At 44.4% G+C, this 19347-nt stretch overlaps 1 protein-coding gene and 1 long non-coding RNA gene across 7 annotated transcripts in view; one reads left to right on the forward strand and one right to left on the reverse strand.

Annotated features, from left to right (window-relative positions):
* Positions 1-829: 829 nt before the first annotated feature.
* Positions 830-7942, reverse strand: LOC149309622 (uncharacterized). The gene is made up of 4 exons (XR_016281843.1): positions 7611-7942; positions 5368-5535; positions 4391-4511; positions 830-1064 (listed from the first exon to the last, which is right to left on the reverse strand). It is a non-coding gene; the product is annotated as an uncharacterized LOC149309622 (long non-coding RNA).
* Positions 7943-10012: 2070 nt separating this feature from the next.
* The window catches only part of ULK4 (unc-51 like kinase 4), a 206120-nt gene continuing 196785 nt past the window's right edge, over positions 10013-19347 (forward strand). For 3 of the 6 annotated variants that reach the window (XR_016281919.1, XM_089532752.1, XM_089532756.1), the window contains exons 1-3: positions 13165-13411; positions 15055-15151; positions 17577-17762. Coding sequence is in view for 5 of the 6 variants with exons in the window: in XM_089532752.1 (XP_089388878.1) it covers positions 17625-17762 (138 nt within the window). In the remaining variant the exon portion in view is untranslated. Of the gene's footprint in view, positions 10106-13164; positions 13412-14357; positions 15152-17576; positions 17763-19347 lie in introns of those variants that run through there. The other 3 variants (XM_089532754.1, XM_089532755.1, XM_089532753.1) reach the window with 3 other exon arrangements.

Consider the following 19347-nt stretch of genomic DNA (forward strand, 5'->3'; position numbering starts at 1 on the left):
TTTCCCACAATGCTGGCATTTGTATGGCTTCTCTCCTGTGTGGACTCTCTGATGTGTCAGCAGATGTGACTTCCAAGAAAAACCTTTCCCACAATGCTGGCATTTGTATGGCTTCTCTCCTGTGTGGACTCTCTGATGTGTCAGCAGATGTGACTTCCGAGAAAAACCTTTCCCACAATGCTGGCATTTGTATGGCTTCTCTCCTGTGTGGACTCTCTGATGTGTCAGCAGATGTGACTTCCAAGAAAAACCTTTCCCACAATGCTGGCATTTGTATGGCTTCTCTCCTGTGTGGACTCTCTGATGTATCAGCAGATGTGACTTCCAAGAAAAACCTTTCCCACAATGCTGGCATTTGTATGGCTTCTCTCCTGTGTGGATTCTCTCATGTTTCACTAGGCTTGATTTCAAAGAGAAACATTTCCGACAATGTTGGCATGTGTATGGCTTCTCTCCTGTGTGGATTCTCTCATGTTTCACTAGGTTTGATTTCAAAGAGAAACATTTCCGACAATGTTGGCATTTGTATGGCTTCTCTCCTGTGTGGACTCTCTGATGTGTCAGCAGATGTGACTTCCGAGAAAAACCTTTCCCACAATGCTGGCATTTGTATGGCTTCTCTCCTGTGTGGACTCTCTGATGTTTCAGCAGATGTGACTTCCAAGAAAAACCTTTCCCACAATGCTGGCATTTGTATGGCTTCTCTCCTGTGTGGATTCTCTCATGTTTCACTAGGCTTGATTTCAAAGAGAAAAAATTCCAACAATGTTGGCATGTGTATGGCTTCTCTCCTGTGTGGATTCTCTCATGTTTCACTAGGTTTGATTTCAAAGAGAAACATTTCCGACAATGTTGGCATGTGTATGGCTTCTCTCCTGTGTGGATTCTCTCATGTTTCACTAGGTTTGATTTCAAAGAGAAAAAATTCCAACAATGTTGGCATGTGTATGGCTTCTCTCCTGTGTGGACCCTCCGATGCATGACAAGGATTGACTTGTAAACAAAATGTTTCCCACAATGCTGGCATTTATGTGACTTCTTTCCCTCATGACTCAAATGTTTTTCTGTAAAGAAGGACAATGACAGATGAGACTGAAAATCAGACTTAAGAGAGGAGGGTGTTACCCCAAGATTTAGCCCTCATTAACCCCTCCTTATTAGAGATTAAATTAAGAAAGTTTCTGTGAGTAACCCAAGCATGATCCTGCTGTTTATGCCCCCAAATCCATGGAACGATCATATCCTTACTTATAGGAGCTAGCAAAGAATGGGGACTGCCTTGAGGGAATGAGAGGAAGCAGATAGTCAAAGGACTGTTGAAAAATTATTCCATTAACCATGTGCAAAAATACTTTGATTGACAGGTGGCATCATATCCTGTGAGACTGCCATAGAGTCCTGAGTCAGAGCCCAAGGCATGATGCAAGCTAACTGCAGAGGTCACTTCATGCTGTTTGACACCAGGAGATGACACACAACCAATATAGTATACAGCTCACATGCGGATTGGTGTGGATTGAACTGGAGTTGTGTGTACAAGAAAAGGTGAAGTTGATGGAAGTCGGAAAGGAGAGCTTGCAAATATTTGTATTATTTTGCAACTCAAGATAGAGAACCTCCAAGGATTTTGATGATATCAACTGTATCTGTGACTTATTTTTAAGTGTGGAAAGTGGTCAGTGCATTGCAATATTTATATCTTCTATACTCTGCTATGTTATTCTTGCACTGCATCTGGGAGCGTCACCCTCAGACTGTGCTGTATATTGGCATTTTAATGTGATTAGAATTTAGAGCCAGTGTGCTAATCCTTTTTGTCTGAGGTATTTGCACCAAGCACCCATTGCATTCAATTTGGTTTCAGACCATTCTTCCCCCACAGGAAACATTCTAAAGCGATTTAAACCTTTCTGAACACTCGGCTGGCTCAGTGTCATCAGGGGTTAGCCTGAAGATGTCATCTTTTGGCCTGTGAGGGAGAGAATAGGCTGGCCCAGTTCCACCAGGGCTAGACTGAAGAAGGAGAGCCCTCCCTCCGGTCCATCTGCCTTGGTCCAGGCTTCAGAGGGAGAGAAGAATGCTGGACCTGATCCCCTCTCTCTCTCACCATTCCCTTCTCCTTTTGTGTCGTGTCTTTTAGATTGTAAGCCTGAGGGCAGGGAACTGTCTATTATCCCCTCTGTTGTAAACCGCTCGGATTCCCAGTGATTGGGCGGTATATAAATAAAACCTATTATTATTATTATTATCATCATCAATATACAAATAACTCATTGGGAAAGGCAGAGCAAGGGGGATTGGGACCTGGACTCCAATTTTGGTGAGGGTCAAGCGCCAGAGAGCAGCCGTAAAACAGCCTTAAGACATCTCTAAGACAGGGCTGGACTACTGTTGTTGATGGGGGGTCACATTGCCCCCCAGGCCAGGGGATCTCAGAGATACCCCCACATGGTATTCCCTTGGGGAAGATATTATTTTGCCCCTCAATATCTGACAGCATCCCTTTGGGGAAGTGGTATCCATTTTGCCACTGTTCTCTGAGCCATTGCAGGGCCAAGGGAGGCATTTTACCCAAGAATCCTCTCCAGAGTCTCAAAAGGCTGGAAGAGGGGCCAAAAAAAGCCAGGAAACTTGGTCAGGGATAGGCTGAGGAGCAATTGGAGCCAAAAAGTATTTCTTTCCATGGTTCCTTCCCACAAAATCCTAGAATTGACAAATTAGGATAGGATATTTAGAATTCTTAGATAGTGGAGAACAATGGTGCCTCACTAAACTACAAATTCCAAGATTTCACAGAAAATTGCTATGACAGTTAAACTATGTGTGAAAGGGATCTAGGAGTCCTGGTAGACCACAACTCGAACCTGGGAAGTGGCCAATCTGATCCTAGGCGACATCAATACAAGTATAGTGTTATGGTAGGGGGTTGGACTGGATGGTCCTTCTAGTTTCTTTCAACTCTATGATTCTATGTTATTCATTAAGGGAAGTAATAGTACGGCTCTATTCTGCTTTCGTCAGACCCCCACTTGGAATACTGTGTCCACTTCTGGTCACCACAATTCAAAACGGATGTTGAGAATCTGGAGTGTATCCAAAGGAGAGCAATGAAAATGGTGAAGAGTCTGGAAACCATCAAGCCCTATGAGGAGTGGTTTAGGTAGCTGGGAATGTTTAGCCTGGAGAAGAGAAGGTTAAGAGTGGATATGATAGCCCTGTTCAAATATTTGAAGAGATACTGAGGAAGGAGCTATTCAGCAGTGGAATACACTCCCTCAGAGCATAGTTGTGTCTCATTATTATTATTATTATTATTATTAATTTCTAAAGCGCTCCTTCTTTGAAGGTCTTTGAAGGTCTTTAAACAAAGGCTGGGTGGCCATCTACTGGGGATACTTTCAATGTGTATTCCTGTATGGCAAGGGGTTGAAACAGATGGTCCTTGTGGTCTGTCCTAGGCCCAGTTCTATTCAACATCTGTATCAATGACTTGGAGGACAAAATTGGGGGCATACCTATCAAATTTGCAGATGACACCAAATTAGGGGGAGAGCTAATACCTCAGAGGACAGGATCACAAGTCAAAATGACCTGAAACTAGAAAGCAGGGCAAAAGCTAACAAAATGAAATTCAATACAGAGAAATGTAAGGTACTGCACTTAGAGCAGAAAAATAAAATGCACAGATATAGGATGGGGGACACCTGGCTGAATGAAACTACGTGTGAAAGGTGTCTAGGAGTCCAAGTAGACCAGAAGTTGAACATGAGTTAATAGTGCGATGCGGCAGCTAACAAGACCAATGCGATTTTAGGCTGCATCAATAGAAATTTAGTGTCTAGATCAAGGGAAGTAATAGTGCCACTCTAGTCAGGAAACCATCAAGCCCTATGAGGAGTGGTTTAGGGAGCTGGGAATGTTTAGCCTGGAGAAGAGAAAGTTAAGAGTGGATATGACAGCCCTGTTCAAATATTTGAAGGGATGTCATATTGAGGCGGGAGCAAGCTTGTTTTCTGCTGCTCCAGAGCATAGGACCCGTAACAATGGATGCAAGCTACAGGAAAAGAGATTCCACCTCAACATTATGAGAAACTTCCTTACAGTAAAGGCTGTTTGACAGTGGAACAAACTCCCTCGGAGTGTAGTGGAGTCTCCTTCCTTAGAGGTCTTTAGGCAGAGCCTGGATGGCCATCTGTAGGGGATGCTTTGATTTATATTTATTGCATGGAAGGGGGTTGGACTGGATGGCCCTTGTAGTCTCTTCCAGCTTTATGATTCTATTCCAGCTTTATGATTCTATAATTTTAAAGTGGAATCATAGTGCCATGATAATGTAGTATGAAAGGGCCCTCAGTCTTCATAGGAAGAGCAATGAATTCAGCTTCCTTACCCACAGAGGCCACATTCTCGTAATTCTCCATCATCACATAATTGTACATAATTGTCTGCTTCTTTGTCAACAGTTTCCATTCATCCTCAGTGAAATATACTGCCACATCCGCAAAGGTCACCTGCAATAGAAAATAGCCCTCATTCAGAGAATGACTAATAAAAGTGGAGGGGGGGGGAGAGCACATGATGCATCCCTAAAATTATTTGATCATCTCAGAATTTAGTCCAGGAAATAAACTTTAAATTCTGTTAGCAAGAAAAAAGCTACTGCCTTTGAAATCCAGTTTATCTTGAATTATTTCAATATAATATACAATATAATGATCAATATAATTTAGGCCATGGCTGGGATATTGATGATGGATTCGGATACTGACTATCCCAACACGTATAGTACTTTTAGCCTCCAAAGATTATAGTGGATTTAGCCATTTGTTGCCATATTTCAGAAGCAAATATCATTTTTAAAAAGCAGTTCTGGGAAGCACTGTGGGCTTGAGAGCCACGGGGCCACCCCCAATTTATATCCAGAGACATTCTCCCATATCTTCCAACATTTCACGGCTGGGAAAAACAAGACACATATGGACAAGCAACACCAGAAAGTGGTGAAGATGGTCAAAGATGTTTATGAGGAAGATCACGCAAACAAGAAAGGACACAGCAGTTTGCTTTTGCCTCATACGCCTTGCAAAGGAAAGTCCCTGCCCCCTTCTTTCTTTTCCTCTCCCCACTTTTGAGTTGATGGGACGCAAACTCCTTTGCACTCTTTATGTAGAAATTGAAGTGAGCTGAAGAAGGGGGAAAGTGGGAGGAGGAGAGAGAAACCAGTACATTTTAAAAGCCCCCGAAATTATGGGGTGACAGAGGATTAACCAGGACTGTCTCTGCCAAATTCGGACAGTATTTTATTTGCTTCCTTTCATAAACTGGCCAGGCAGTGACACAGATGAAGCTAATAGGATAGTGACTCACCAAAGGGTTGTTGCACCTCGGCAGCCTCTTTCTCTTGGAGCCCAACTCCCTCTGCTTGGCCTCTGTGTTGGCCATCAGGTGGGCAGGGGGTCCTGGTGGCCCTGCACTTGGGTCACTTCCAACAAGAGAGGCCTCAAAGACGTGCACAAGGAGGCCGAGATCAAGTTCCTGAGAAAAGGGACCAGGGTTAGGATCGGCTAGGCAAAAACCCTGCAGCAGTCAAAGACACAGAGAACAGCATCCTTCTGGTGACATACGCAGGTGACATATGCCTCCTTTGGGCTGATGCAGAGGTGGGTATCCCTTTCCTCCCTCTGCACCAAACAAAGCCCCCTGGACCTAGTACAGATTCACTGCATCTCCCCTACACAACAGATACTCCATGCCTTCTTAGAGTGGTGGGGGATTAGGGGATGGGGAATTTGAGAGGGTCCTGGTTATGTCAATGTAACTAAATGTGAAATGAGTGCATCATTTGGTGAAACCTCCTGACCTCCCCAGAGGCCATCAGAGGAAGATGTCTTCTTTTTCCTTCTGGCTACATAAACACAGCTGGATGCTTCTCCAATACCTCACATCCAACACTATCACCAGGCATGGAATGGCCATGCAGGATGGCTTCCACAACTCTGTGGTAGGACCTGGGTCAGTGAATGGCCAGTTGTAGCCTCATTCCACCGGGAGCAACACTGGAGAATGGAGGGTTCTGCTGGGCCAGGCTGTCTGGCCTGGAGGCCTCTCATTTTCCCAGTGGCCAAACCAGTTGCCCTCCATCCCCCAGAGAGGCCCCCGGTCAGGCAGGGCAGGAAAAGAGCCTTCTCTTCTCTGGTTGCTCCCCTTCTATGATATCCAGCCCTCCTCCCAGTATCGGGAGGCACCAGAGGATTGAGTTGATGGGAAAGAAATACCCAATTACTATGGCAGCCTTCTGCATCCAGAGAAGCAACAATTCTTAGATTGTCTCTGCCCATGTGGAGAGTGTATATTTTCCACACTGTTGCCTGGCCATGATGGCTTGGGAATGTCCTGTTCTAGCCACATGCAGGATTAAATCATAGCCTGTATCCTATCCTATAGTTAGTCCTGATCAGAGTAGACTCACTCAATCTCTTATGAATTGACTCACCAGTCAATGATGGGTTCAGTGGGTCTATGCTAAGGTTAAACCAAGAGGATTCAGGTCTCCTCAAACTTTAAATTCAGATAAGTTGCAACAGAATGTAGAAAATATATATACAGAATTATGCATTGTATAAAATTCAATAAAAATTATATTTAAAAAGACTTTAAATGCAGAAATGCTAATTTGCCATGTTGTGTCATAATCAATGATGAGAATTTGATTTCTCTTTCATGTGGAGGAGGAGGAGGAGGAGGAGGAGGACCGCTTCCTTTATGGAAAGATTCTAGAGCAGATCATTAAACAGGGAGTCTGTGAACATCTAGAAGGCAATGCCATAATCACAAAAAGTCAACATGGGTTTTAGAGAAACAAGTCATGCCAGACAAATCTAATCTCGGTAGATGATCTTGGTAGATGAAGGGAATGCTGTGGATATAATATATCTTGATTTCAGTAAGGCCTTTGACAAGGTTCCTTTTGACATTCTTGCAAACAAGTGATTTTGGGCTGCATCAGTAGAAGTATAGTGTCTAGATGAAGGTAAGTAATAGTGCCACTTTCTTCTGCTTCAGTCAGGCCCCACCTGGAATACTGTGTCCAGTTCTGGGCACCACAATGCAAAAAGGATTTTGAGAAACTGGAGCATGTCCAAAGGAGAGCGACTAAAATGGTGCAGGATTTGGAAACCATGCCCTATGAGGAATGACTTAGGGAGGTGGGGATGTTTAGCCTGGAGAAGAGAAGGTTTAGAGGTGATATTTTAGCCCTGTTTAAATATTTGAAGGGATGTCATATTGAGGAGGAAGCAAGCTTGTTTTCTGCTGCTCCAGAGACTAGGACCCGGAGCAATGGATGCAAGATACAGGAAAAGAGATTCCACCTCAACATTAAGAGGAACTTCCTGACAGTAAGGGCTGTTTGACAGTGGATCACACTGTTCTTCGGAGTTTAGTGAAATCTCACTTCCATCTTCTTGGAAGACAACACTGCTAGAGACTGAATTTGGGACTTTATGCCTGCAAAGCATGGGATCACTCTCTCAGCTGCAACCTTTCCATACAATCCTGGACTGAAATATTTAAATAAAGGTCCTCTTTCAGCTCCAGGAATAAAGACCTACCTTCAGTACAAGGACACTGATTCCTGCAGCACCAGAAAGGCCTCTTCTGCAGTCCTTTATTGCCGGAGCTTCCCAGGGTCAGAGGCCGTCTCCTCAGCCGTAGAGAAGGGTTGCTCTGAGTGCAAAGGAGGAGGAGGTCCACAGGGCTGAGGGAGGGAAGGCAATGGGGAAAAGGTCAATGCCAATGGCCATGGAGGGCAGGTGATGCCTAGGAAACTCCTCTGAGTCCCAGTCCTAGGAATGAGTGGCAGAAGTTAGTACAGGGGGCTGAGGGGGTCTCCTTTTCCAAAGGGGGAGGCAAGGACCGGTGGCCCTCTCCCTAGCTAGGGTCTCTTTCCCCACCTCTCTCTCCCAGCCCCCAAAGCCCAGCCTCCCCACTGGCCCTGAGTCCCTGCCTCCCCTTCCTCAGACCCCACAGGCCCCTTCCTTCCTTCCTTCCTTCCTTCCTTCCTTCCTTCCTTCCTTTCCCCCAAAATGGAGCGTCAGAGGCACAAAGGGACACACAGCCTTCCTTTTGGCCCAAGCAGCCTGGCCTCCTTCTCGCTCTGGAGCCTCAGGGAGAGAAAGAGGACGGAGCCTCTCAGTTCAACTGAGGAAGCCTCAGAGAAGGTTCTGGAACAATATTCCCCACAGTCACAAGCAGCACAAAATGGCCTCCTGAGTCTCAGCACTTGTCAGTTGGCAGTTTGAGGCCTTCAGGGAACCCAAAATGGAGGATGAAAGAGCCCCAAAGTCGGAAGGGACCCCAAACAAGATTTCTGATCCTAAAGAAAAGTTTTCCTGATGGCACCTGATGGCTGTGAGAACACAAAAAGGCACAAAAGAGAATTTCCAAACCTTAACAACACCTAAACATTTCCCTGATGTTATTGAAAGGAGGAACCTAATACCCTCCTTAATTACACCAATCAATAGTGAAGGATATTAATATTGATATTAAGAGAGCCCATCGTCCACAACCCAGCTCAGGTCTTGACCGTTCAGGGAGGCCAGTCCAGCTGCAGGTGGCCCTCCGTCCGTCCGTCCGTCCTCCTTTCCTTCTGCATTCCTCCTCTTTTCCCCATCATCAGCCCCTTTCCCAAGAGGGCTGCATCCGCACTATAGAAATAAGGCACTGTGACACCGCTTTAACCGCTGAGTGCTATGGAATCCTGGGATTTTACCTTTGGGATACATAGCCTTCTCTGCCAGAGAGCTCTCATGCCACAACAAACTACAAATCCCAGGATTCCATAGGATGGAACCAGAAGAGTTAACACACTTTAGAACTGGATTATTTCTGTAGTGCAGTTACAGCCTGAGTCGGTTGTAAAAGGATAGGAGCACCCAAGTTGAATTTTTATCCTGTTAAAATGGTTTTGCTTTTTTTAAATATAAGAAGTTTGTTTTTCTGTCTAATCCTTATTCTTCTTGTTGTTGTTTGTTTGTATGTTTGTTTGCTTCATTCTTGGACATATGAGTTATTCTGGTCTGTCTCCCTCTTGCCTGAAAATCTCTTAATAAGGAAACTGGGGAGACTTTTAAAACCTCCCAAAGGAGCCACTTTTGGCCTTGTTTGGGGGACTAGCCTCCTCTTAGAAGCCAAAGCCCAATGTTTGTGAAGAAGAAGAATAAGGCTTGTATTAAAGCTATCCTCCCCATTTCTGATCCCTTTTAAAAACCCATGTTCCCTAGAAAGAGCAGAGCTGTATAAGAAAACCCTCTCAGAAAAGAGACACACCGAAGACACACAAAGAGACACACTTCCTTCCTTTTGGCCCAACCTGGCCTCCTGACTCTGGAGCCTCAGGAGAGAAAGAGAGGCCTCTGTTCAACTGAGGCCTCAGAGAAGGTTCTGGAACATTATTCCCCACAGTCACAAGCAACACAAAATGGCCCCCAGAACACAAAATGGCCACTGGAACACAAAATGGCCCCCAAACACAAAATAGCCACCAGAAGACAAAATGGCTGTCAGAACACAAAATGGCCGCCAGGATACAAAATGGCCGCCTCTGCCTCAGCTACCTTGGCAGTTGGCAGTTTGAGGTCTTCAGGGAACCCAAAATGGAGTATGAAAGGGCCCCAAGTCAGAAGGGACCCCAAACAGCATTTCTAAATCTTAACAACACCTAAAAGTTTTCCTGATATGATGATATAGAGACTCCCTGAGATTATCTTTATAAATAAGTCTTTATAAGTCTTTAAATAAATAAATAAAATTTAATAATAATAATAATAATAATAAGCAACAACCAAAAAGTATTCTGCCCAGGAGCTGCTTCTTCTTCTTCTAAGCCTTCCTCTTCCTCCTCCTCCTCAGGCCTGCCCTCTTCCTCCTCCTCCTCCTCCTTCCTCAGGCCCTTCCTCTAAGCTCTCCTCCTCCTCCTTCTTCCTCAGACCCTTCCTCTAAGCCTTCCTCCTCCTTTTCCTCCCAATCTTTGGAGGAGTGTTGTGTGTGTGCCTTCAATTCCTTTCTGGGGACCCCAAGGCAACACTATCACAGGAGTTTCTTTGTAGGTTTTGTCAAAGGGGGGTTGCCATTGCCATCCTTTGAGGCTGAGAGTGTGTGCCTTGGGGGTTGGGGGTGTGCTGCGTGCCTTGAACTCGTGTCTAGTGACCCTATTCCCAGGTTTTCCTTGCCTTCAGGCTTGCCTTTCACTTTACCCTTTGTCTTCCTCTGAGAGAGAGTCTGCTGCCCAAGGTTCCCTCGCAGTGGGTTTCATGGCCCAGAATGAATGGCATTTCCGTCATGTAGGGGTGTGTGTGTGTGTTGTGCATCTTCCACCTGGCCATTGGTTTTCCTTTGAGGCTGAGAGAGTGTGACTTGCCCAAGGTCATCCATTTTATATAATGGGACTTGAGCACCCATGGATTTTGCTATCCAAACCAAATCCCAGCAGATACCAAGGGCCCATGTTTTCCCATCTTTTTTGCAAAGAGCAAAGCCATTCCTTGCCTGATCTTTGCATATTATATTATATTCAAGAGCAGTTGCCATGGCTCCATTCAAGGGAATTCGGGGGTTTGCAGTTTTGGGAAGAGGAACAGGTTGCATCTCCCTGATCTGGAATCCCAAAATATTCCAATATTGTCCAAATGGGAAGCTGAGACAGTGGCACCTGCTTTCTGAGAGTTCAATGAAAACAGACTTTGTTTCATGCAAACTGTGGGGGCCCCACTGTTCTCTATGGGGAGAAGGAGGATATCACTGGTGGGGTGAGGGCAACCATGGGGAAGAACCTTCTAGAAGATGGCTGCTGAGAGAGGAAGGAGGCCGGAAGGAGAGCAAGGCCTGGGCCTAGGATAGGCCTCTCTCTGAGTCAGGAGCCAGAGTTTGGTGGAGCTGTTGGGATATGGTCTGTCAGATGATTTAGACCTAAACTGTATAGGCTTTTATAAGTCATATCAACCACTTTGAATTTTGCCCAGGAACAGACTGTCAAAAGCTAGTGGATCTCCTGGAGCAAGGGAGCTGTATGATCCCTGTAACCAGCCCAAGTTAACACCTTAGCTGCAGATCTTTGTACTGACTGGAGTTTCTGAACTCTCTTCAAAGGGTGCATCAAGTACCTCACTAAATTGCAAGCCCCAGAATTTCATAGGATGTAGCCCTGGCAGCTAAATAGGAAACATAGTGCTACGATTGTGCGTAGAGCAAAAGGACTAGTGTTCCATCCCATCTTCAGTCCTGCTCCCTCCCTCCAGCTTTGTGTTGCTCTACACCAGTGGTCCCCAAACTGTGCTCTTTAAGGGATTTTGGACTTCAGGTCCCAGAATTCCAGACTGTTAGCTAACATGTCTGAGGCTTCTGGGAACTTGAGTCCAAAATCTCTTAAAGGGCACCATTTGGGGACCCTAGGGGCACCTCGATCCTCTCTGAGCTTGGAAGCTAAGCAGGGTCAGCCCTGGTTAGCACTCAAATGGGAGACTGCCAACAAATTCCAGATACTGTGATATTTCAGAGAGGCAGGAACTGATGAAACTATTTTTGAGTATTCCTTGCCTAAGAAAACCTTATGAAATCCATGTGGTTCATAAATCATATGTTGTGGCATAGTGATTTGAGTGCTCAACTATGACTCTGAAGTCCAGGGTTCAAATCTCAACTCAAGCATGTCAACCTAATGATTGACCTTGGGCAAATCACATTCTCTCCCTTGGAGAGTGGTGGAGTCTCCTTCTTTGGAGGTTTTTAAACAGAGGCTGGATGGCCATCTGTTGCAGCTGGGTGCTTTGATGCTTTGATTGTGTGTTCCTGCATGTCAGAATGGGGTTGGACTGGATGGCCCTCCAATTCATGTTTCTATGGCTGCATCCACAGTGCAGAAACAATCTGGTTTGACACCACTTTAACTGACCTGCCTCAGTGCTAGGGAATTCTGGGTGTTTGTGGTGGTGCCATAGCTCTCTGAAAGAGAAGGCTGCGTGTCTCACAAAACTAGTTCCCAGAATTCCCTAGCACGGAGCCAAGACAGTTAAAGTGGCATCAAACTGGATTATTTCTGCAGTGTGGATAGGATTTATGATTCTCAGCCTCAGAGGATGGCCATGGCAGGCCCCCTCTAAAGAAACTTGCCAAGATTGGTTTGTCTTAGCATCGCCATAAGTCGGAAACGACTTGAAGGCACACAAGAACAAACCCTAAATTGATAGGCCATTTGAAGGTACAGATACAGGCAGACCAGGCAGTGAGGTGTTGGGTGGGCCAGGATGTATTTAGGGTTGCCATAATTGTCCACTATAACCAGGGACAAAATGTGGAACAAATTCTAGACCAAACTGTAGGACAACTGCAGGACAAAACTCAGCCCAAAATGTAGGACATTTAAGGTCCTCATTTTTTAAAAATGTCCCACATTTTTGGCTGAGTTTTGTCCTGCAGTTGCCTTACAGTTTGGTCTTGAATTTGTCCTACATTTTGTCCCTGGTAATAGTGGACAGTATGGAACATTTTTAATGCTTTATGTGACATTACTGATGGGTGGAAATTGAAATAGTCAACCCTCAACATTTGTGGGTTTGACTTTTGCAGATTCTACTATTTGTGGGTTTGACTATATCCTCTCTAGGAGTCTCTGCCAGACATTGACCATAGAGTTGTGCTGGAAAACCTAGAGGAATTCCTAGAGTAAACACTAATATCTAGGCATTTGCAGGTCCTCCAGCCTCAACCTCTGGCAGGTGCTGACCATAGAGTTGCACTGGAGGAGCTAGAGATTCCTAGAGAGGCTTCCCCTCAAGTGTTTTCCTTTATTTGTAGTTTTCCCACATTCATGGGGGTCCTTCATTCCTAACCCCAACGAATATGGAGGGACCACTGTAGACGTTATGAGACTCAGGAGTGTTTATTAACAAAGGCCGTTACACAGCGCCAACTCTAGGCCCATAACTACAGGCCTCATGTTGGGGAAGGCAAGGATGGGGTTTCCATAGCAACGGGGCCCAGCTCCTCCTCTCTGTATGTTTGCGCCGGGCGAGGAACATCCGGGAACTTTGGATAAAACGGGGGCGGGGAGGGGATGCCAAGGAGGAGGAGTCAGTGATTACGTCTCATATCCCCCCCACAAGTGCTGTTTCCGGCGTCCCAAGCCGTATCCAAGATACTGACAAAGCCAGGTCGGACTAGTCCAAAACACAATCCATGGGGGGGGGGGGTTTGGAATTGGCTACATTGATTCCCAGAGTCACGAGCAACCTTTTGGAGGAGAAAGAGAGCTAGGCGGGAGGAAGACTGAAGTGCCCCCAGGCGCGTGCAAAGGCCAGTGGGCGGGGCTCGGCCGTTATACGGTTAACGGTGCAAAGACTCCGCGAGGGAGCAGGTATATTGGTGGCTTTCGGGAAAACGGGGCGGGCGGGCGTGGTTAGCAAAGTAGTGGCGGGGAGGCGGGCCAATCCCTTGGCAGAAGCGAGAAGCGGGGAAACCAGGACCGAACCAAGCCCTCGCTCTCGCGAGACCGGGAGCCTGGTTCGGTCCTGGTTTCCCCGCTTCTCGCTTCTGCCAAGGGATTGGCCCGCTTAGTAGAGCCTGAAGGGACCAGTTAACCAAAGCCACCACTTTCCTCTCCTTCGCCCATAAAAACCACACCTACAATCGCATTGGGCATTTTAGCTGCAGCATCACACTCATGTTCAACTTGTGGTCTACTAAGACTCCTAGCTCCCTTTCACACGTAGTCTCCTTAAGCCCCTTTGAGGTACCTAAACTCTCTGCCAGAGAAAGCTAAATGTCTCACAAAACTACAGTTCCCAGAATTCCCTAGCGTTGAGCCAAGGTGGTTGAAGCAGTCCCAGACTGGGATTATTTCTGCAGGGCAGAGAGCCCCTAGAATTCATGCCTTTGGTCCAAGTGAGCCTTTGCTCCAAAACACACTGCAGAAATAACACGGTTTGAGGCTGCTTTAACAGCTAGGAAGTTCTGGGATTTGTAGTTTTGTGTGACATTTAGCCTTCTCTGTCAAAGAGAGCTCTGCTGCCACAACAGACTACAATTCCCAGGATTCCCTAGCATTGAGCCAGGGCAGTTAAAGTCTCAAACTGGACTATTTCTGCAGTGTCTTTGGGACCAAAGGTATTATCTCAGGGGCAGTCCGCCCTGCAGAAACAATCCAGTTTGACACTGCTTTAACCACCCTGGCTCAATGCTAGGGAATCCTGGGAATTGTAGTTTATTGTGGCACCAGAGTTCTCTCTGATGGAGAAGGCTAAATGTCACACAAAACTGCAAGTCACAGAATTTCCTAGCACTGAGCCAGAGTGGTTAAAGCAGTCTCAGATTTGTTTATTTCTGCCATGTGCTTTGGACCCTTAATAGCTGTGTCAAAGTCAGCTATTCCAGTGCTGACTTTGCCCCATTTTTTGCCCTGCTATCCTAGGGTGCCTCCAAACAGGCTGCTCAGATGTCTTCCTCATTGCAAAGGAGGACAAGGCACCGCAAAATGTGGGCTAGTCAAGAAAAATGTGGGCCATAATGCAATAAAACCTAAAAAGACTAATATAAATTAATGCACCTTAGTCTCAAAATGGATGACGTTTTGTAATTCCTCCCAGACAGAAGTTTCAAGTGTAGGACAGGTCCTGGAGGAAGAGGACACTTGGTCACCCTGCACCGACACTGTAGAACTAATCCACTTTGAACTGCCGTGGCTCAATGCTAGGGAATTCTGGGATTTATAGTTTCGGAAGAGATTTAGCCTACTCTGTCAGAGAGCTGTTGTGCCACAACAAACTACACTTCCCAGGATTCCATAGCACGGAGCCATGGTAGCTAAAGTGGTGCCAAACTGGAATGTATCTGCAGTCCCTGTTAAGGACACAGAACCTTGGATGAAGGAATGTCCACAGATTATGTACACTTTCCTAGGAAATTTTGCTTGGGAAGGGATTTTTCCTTAGTATTGCCTCTGCTATATCAATTTTGGCTACACAAATTTAATTGTATCAATAATCTTTTTCTTCTTCTCAGAAACAGAAGAGGCAATAAACTTTCCTGGGAGTGATCCAGGAGTGCTGGTACTCCCTTTCTAAGGAGACCTATTGGACTTGCTTTTTACGTTGGAAAGGTGAGGTGAACTGTCTGGTGAAGAAAGTAGAGAATTCTAGAAACCTCTTCCCAGTTCCAGATGATTTTTATTTAGCTCCAAAACACACTGCAGAAATAATCCAGTTTGATACCTCTTTAACTGCCCTTGCTCAGTGCTAGGGAACTCTGGGAAGTGTAGCTTTGTGAGACATTTAACCTTCTCTGTCAGAGAGGTCTGGTGCCACAATAAACTACAATTCCTGAGATTCCCTAGCGCGGAGTCAGGCGGTTAAAGTGGTCCCAAACTGGATTATTTCTGCAGTGTGTTTTGGACCTTAGTCTTCCCCTCAGAAATGAAAGGGCAAACTGACATCCCTCCATGGTGAAGCCTGTGCTGCCTTTCTCTCTCTGAAGCCACTATCAGAACAGGAATTTTCTAAGAGATAGTGGCTGGCCTGTTTTCAATACTAAAAACTAGACACCAACATAATCCTGTGATAACCTTAACAGATTTATTTCATAATAATACATGATATACTTACATGTTGCAAGAAAATACGATAAACATACGTACATACAGCCATGAAAACCCACTGGGTGACCTTGAGCAAATCACACTCTCTCAGCCTCAGAGGATGGCAGTGGCAAACCTCACTCTGAACAAACCTTGCCAAGAAAACCCCATGATAGCGTTTCCATAAGTCGGAAATGATTTGAAGGTACACACCAACAAAGAATTAAGTGGGCTGTTTAGATTGATGATTCCTGGCATTTTGGTTCCAGAACTGTGAATAAAACTATGCCTCATCTTTAGCCTTTAAGATAATACCCCCTTGTCTGTTACCAGAGTTTTTAGATTTTTGACCTAGGAAATCTGAAACTTATAACTCAGCAGAACTTTCTATCATTTGAGTTTGAGCTTCTGCCCATGATGATGATCACAAAATTATTTGGCATGTTTCTGACTGCATCTTGGCAAGAGATATATTTAAATATGCTGTTGTTTTATAGAGAGTGTATTTTTCAGGGTCTAGATTATTTTTTTCTTCTATTTTTAGAGTGGGGAAGATATTTGTTTGGGGAATAACAAATAAACAAGGCTTCATTCTCTATGAGACAGCCCTTTAATTCTTTATGACATGTACGGAGCAGTATTAAATGACATGATTGTAGAATCTCCTCCGTTTCCTGAAGGATAGTGGCACCCTGCTAGTTTGACAGGGAATCAGAAATTTTCAACCCTCTAAGCCCCTCAGTTCTTTATGTCACTTGCAGAGCAGTATTAAATGGCATGATTGTAGTATCCCCTTGGTTTTCTGAAGGATGTTAGTACCCTGCTAGTTTGGCAAGGATTCAGAAAATTTCATCCAACTGGTAAAAAAATACCCTAAGTACTTGTATTTTCTATCCATGATCCACCACCTCTAAATACATATATATCTGCCCAAATCAATTAATTAGTTGAAGAAGTGGTTTGATTTCTCTTAAACATCTAAACTATGGCCCCATACAGACAGGCCAAAATAAAGCTGCTTCGGGTCACTTTGTAGGTATGCTGTTTAAATGATGCATGCATCCTAAGAGCCCGGAAGCTGCACCAAAGCTGCTCTCCAGTCCATAAATGTGTCTAATACAGTGGAGTAGTGAAAGAAGTAACACCTTAAATTCTTAGATATAGATATATCCCCCCCCCCCCGCAATAATTGAATCTTGCCTTTCTTGTATGCATTAATTTGACTGGCTAGCCTGTCTACTGGGTTAGCTGTTATTCTCCACCCCCTGTTAACATGTTGCAATCCTTTGCTCTTTACCAACCAGCATAAAGCCTGGCTGGTGAGAGAGCCCCTTTGAAAGAGTTAACGGTTCCCACAAGAAGAAACCCCAAACTCCATAAAATCTTGCAAAGGTAGGCCAACAGGCACCATGTGGCCATTTGTTGTTGTGTGCTTTCAAGTCATTTCATACTGATGGCAACCCTAAAATGAATTTATCACTGGATTTTCTTGGCAAGATTTGTTCAGAGAGGATTTGCCTTTGTCTTCCTCTCAGGCTGAGAGCATATGATTTGTCCAAATCACCCAGTGGGTTTCCATGACCCAGCAGGGATTCAAACTCTGGTCTCCAGAGTCAGTGTTAAACCACTGCACCATGTGGGCTCTCTAATGAGGCTACTATTGAATGATAAATGCTGGGGGATATGTCTGTTAGGAGTACAGCTGACATTTGTTCTTCCAGCTCACACCACAGTTTACCTTGGTAAAGCCTGGGACCAAAAAGGACATGTGGCAACCCTAGCTAACACTTTTTTCCTGATCAAAGATGTAGCATGTAAAATGTTATTGTTTTCTCTATTGCGTACATTGTAATCACTTTACTGAACATTTAAAGTTACATGGCGCAGACCTTTTTTAAAAAACAGTATAAATTCTTGATGTACTACAGTAGAAACACTTTCTGTCTTGCAGGTGGTGTAATGGTTGTACACTGATATATCTGATACGACATACATTGTCATGGAAAACTTTATTTTATATGAAGAAATTGGAAGGGGGAGCAAGACAGTTGTCTATAAAGGCAGAAGAAAAGGAACAATACACTTTGTTGCTATTTTATGCAGTGATAAATGCAAAAGAGCTGAAATTACAAATTGGGTAAGGATTACATTTTTACATTTATTGTTTTGCAAAGAGATGTACACATACAGTTGAGTATGGTAAACACCTTTAATTTAAAAGGATTTTCTTGTAGGTTTCAGGCACTCGTGTTCTGGACATGTTCCTTCAGAGAGGCTCCCTATGCTAATTAGATTGCTATGATCTGCAGCAATTGTTGGAAATACTTTTGAAACCTTTCAGACTTGGATTACTTCATACTACATGTAATCCTCAGTGATTATTAGACCAGTTATCTTCAGTTTTTTAATCTTCTGACCCATCCTTGCTTATGTACTTACATACAACAGGCAAGATAAACAGCAACCCCCAGAATCCCTTACTGAGCATACATGAAGAACAAAATAGAAAAGGAAGGCAGATTAGCCTGCCTCACCAGATATACTGACATGTTAAAGAAATAGATCTATAAGTTTTGCCAGAAAAATGGAAATCATAAGAAAAGTGGATGCAGTTAAAAAGAAAAAAAATAGTAATCCCAGGATGCATTTTGGAAGAAGTTTTCATGTGACCTCTGCAAGATTCAGAAGTCCATAATGTTAATTTTGAATGAAAAGGTTGCTGAAATATGTAGACCTACTGTTCTTTTCTGTGGTGCTTTTATTCTGTGATCATATCCCCAGTCTTACCAATTTATTTCTACCAAAGTTTCTTTTAAAGCATGGGAACACATCTACTTTTAAAATTGAAATATACATGTATTGTTAATATGTTCGTTAAATATAAGCTTTAAAATAAGTCAAATCCTTTATTAATGCTGTTTTCTTTTCTTTCTCCGTATATAAGAAGGATTTCTCTCTATTCAGTCCTTTTTGGAACAGACATGCCTTTAATTCATGAGATTGAATATGTTCTTAGTTAAGAGTGTGTAGGTTGAAATCATCAGGGCCTGTTACTTGTAATTTATGTTGGTGTGAAGTCAAAGGTTTTCACGGCCAGCATCCATTGTTTTCTCAGGGTTTTTTGGGCTATGCAGCCATGTTCTGGAAGAGCTTATTTCTGACATTTTGCCAGCAAATGCTGGCATGAAAGTACAGTGGTCCCTTGGTTTATTCGGGGTCCAGACCCCCAGACCCCCCCCCCCCCGTGTAAGCCAAAAAACACGTAAGCTCGAGTCCCATTTGATTGAATGGGGCTTGTGCTCATGCCATGGAAGAGTGTGCACACCGCAGGCACACATGCCATTCACTCCCATCGCACAGCTTCCGTGTAAGCTGGAAGCTGCATATGGGGCACCTGCCTACAGCGCGAGTGCACTGTAAGTGGGATATATACACTATGTGACCCTGGGCTGAGATGAAGTGATTTATATGTTAATCTCTGTGTTGGTCTGTTGTTGAATGGCAAGGCCTCAGGGTGGGAGTTTGCCAGCCACAGATGCTGGCTAAACGTCAGGAATAAACTCTTCCAGAACATGGCCACATAGCCCCAAAATCCACAAAACTATTATGTTGTTGTGTTCCAAATATGACTAAATCTGGGTCTAGATCTTATCCTTGAAGAGCAATTCTTCTTCCATTTTCTGACTGAGCCCAAACCATCCCATATATGTTGATAATGTGTT

This window comes from Sceloporus occidentalis, unplaced genomic scaffold (assembly GCF_023333645.1).
Source record: "Sceloporus occidentalis isolate IW3139 unplaced genomic scaffold, rSceOcc1.0.p SCAF_7, whole genome shotgun sequence".
Taxonomy (NCBI): domain Eukaryota; kingdom Metazoa; phylum Chordata; class Lepidosauria; order Squamata; family Phrynosomatidae; genus Sceloporus; species Sceloporus occidentalis.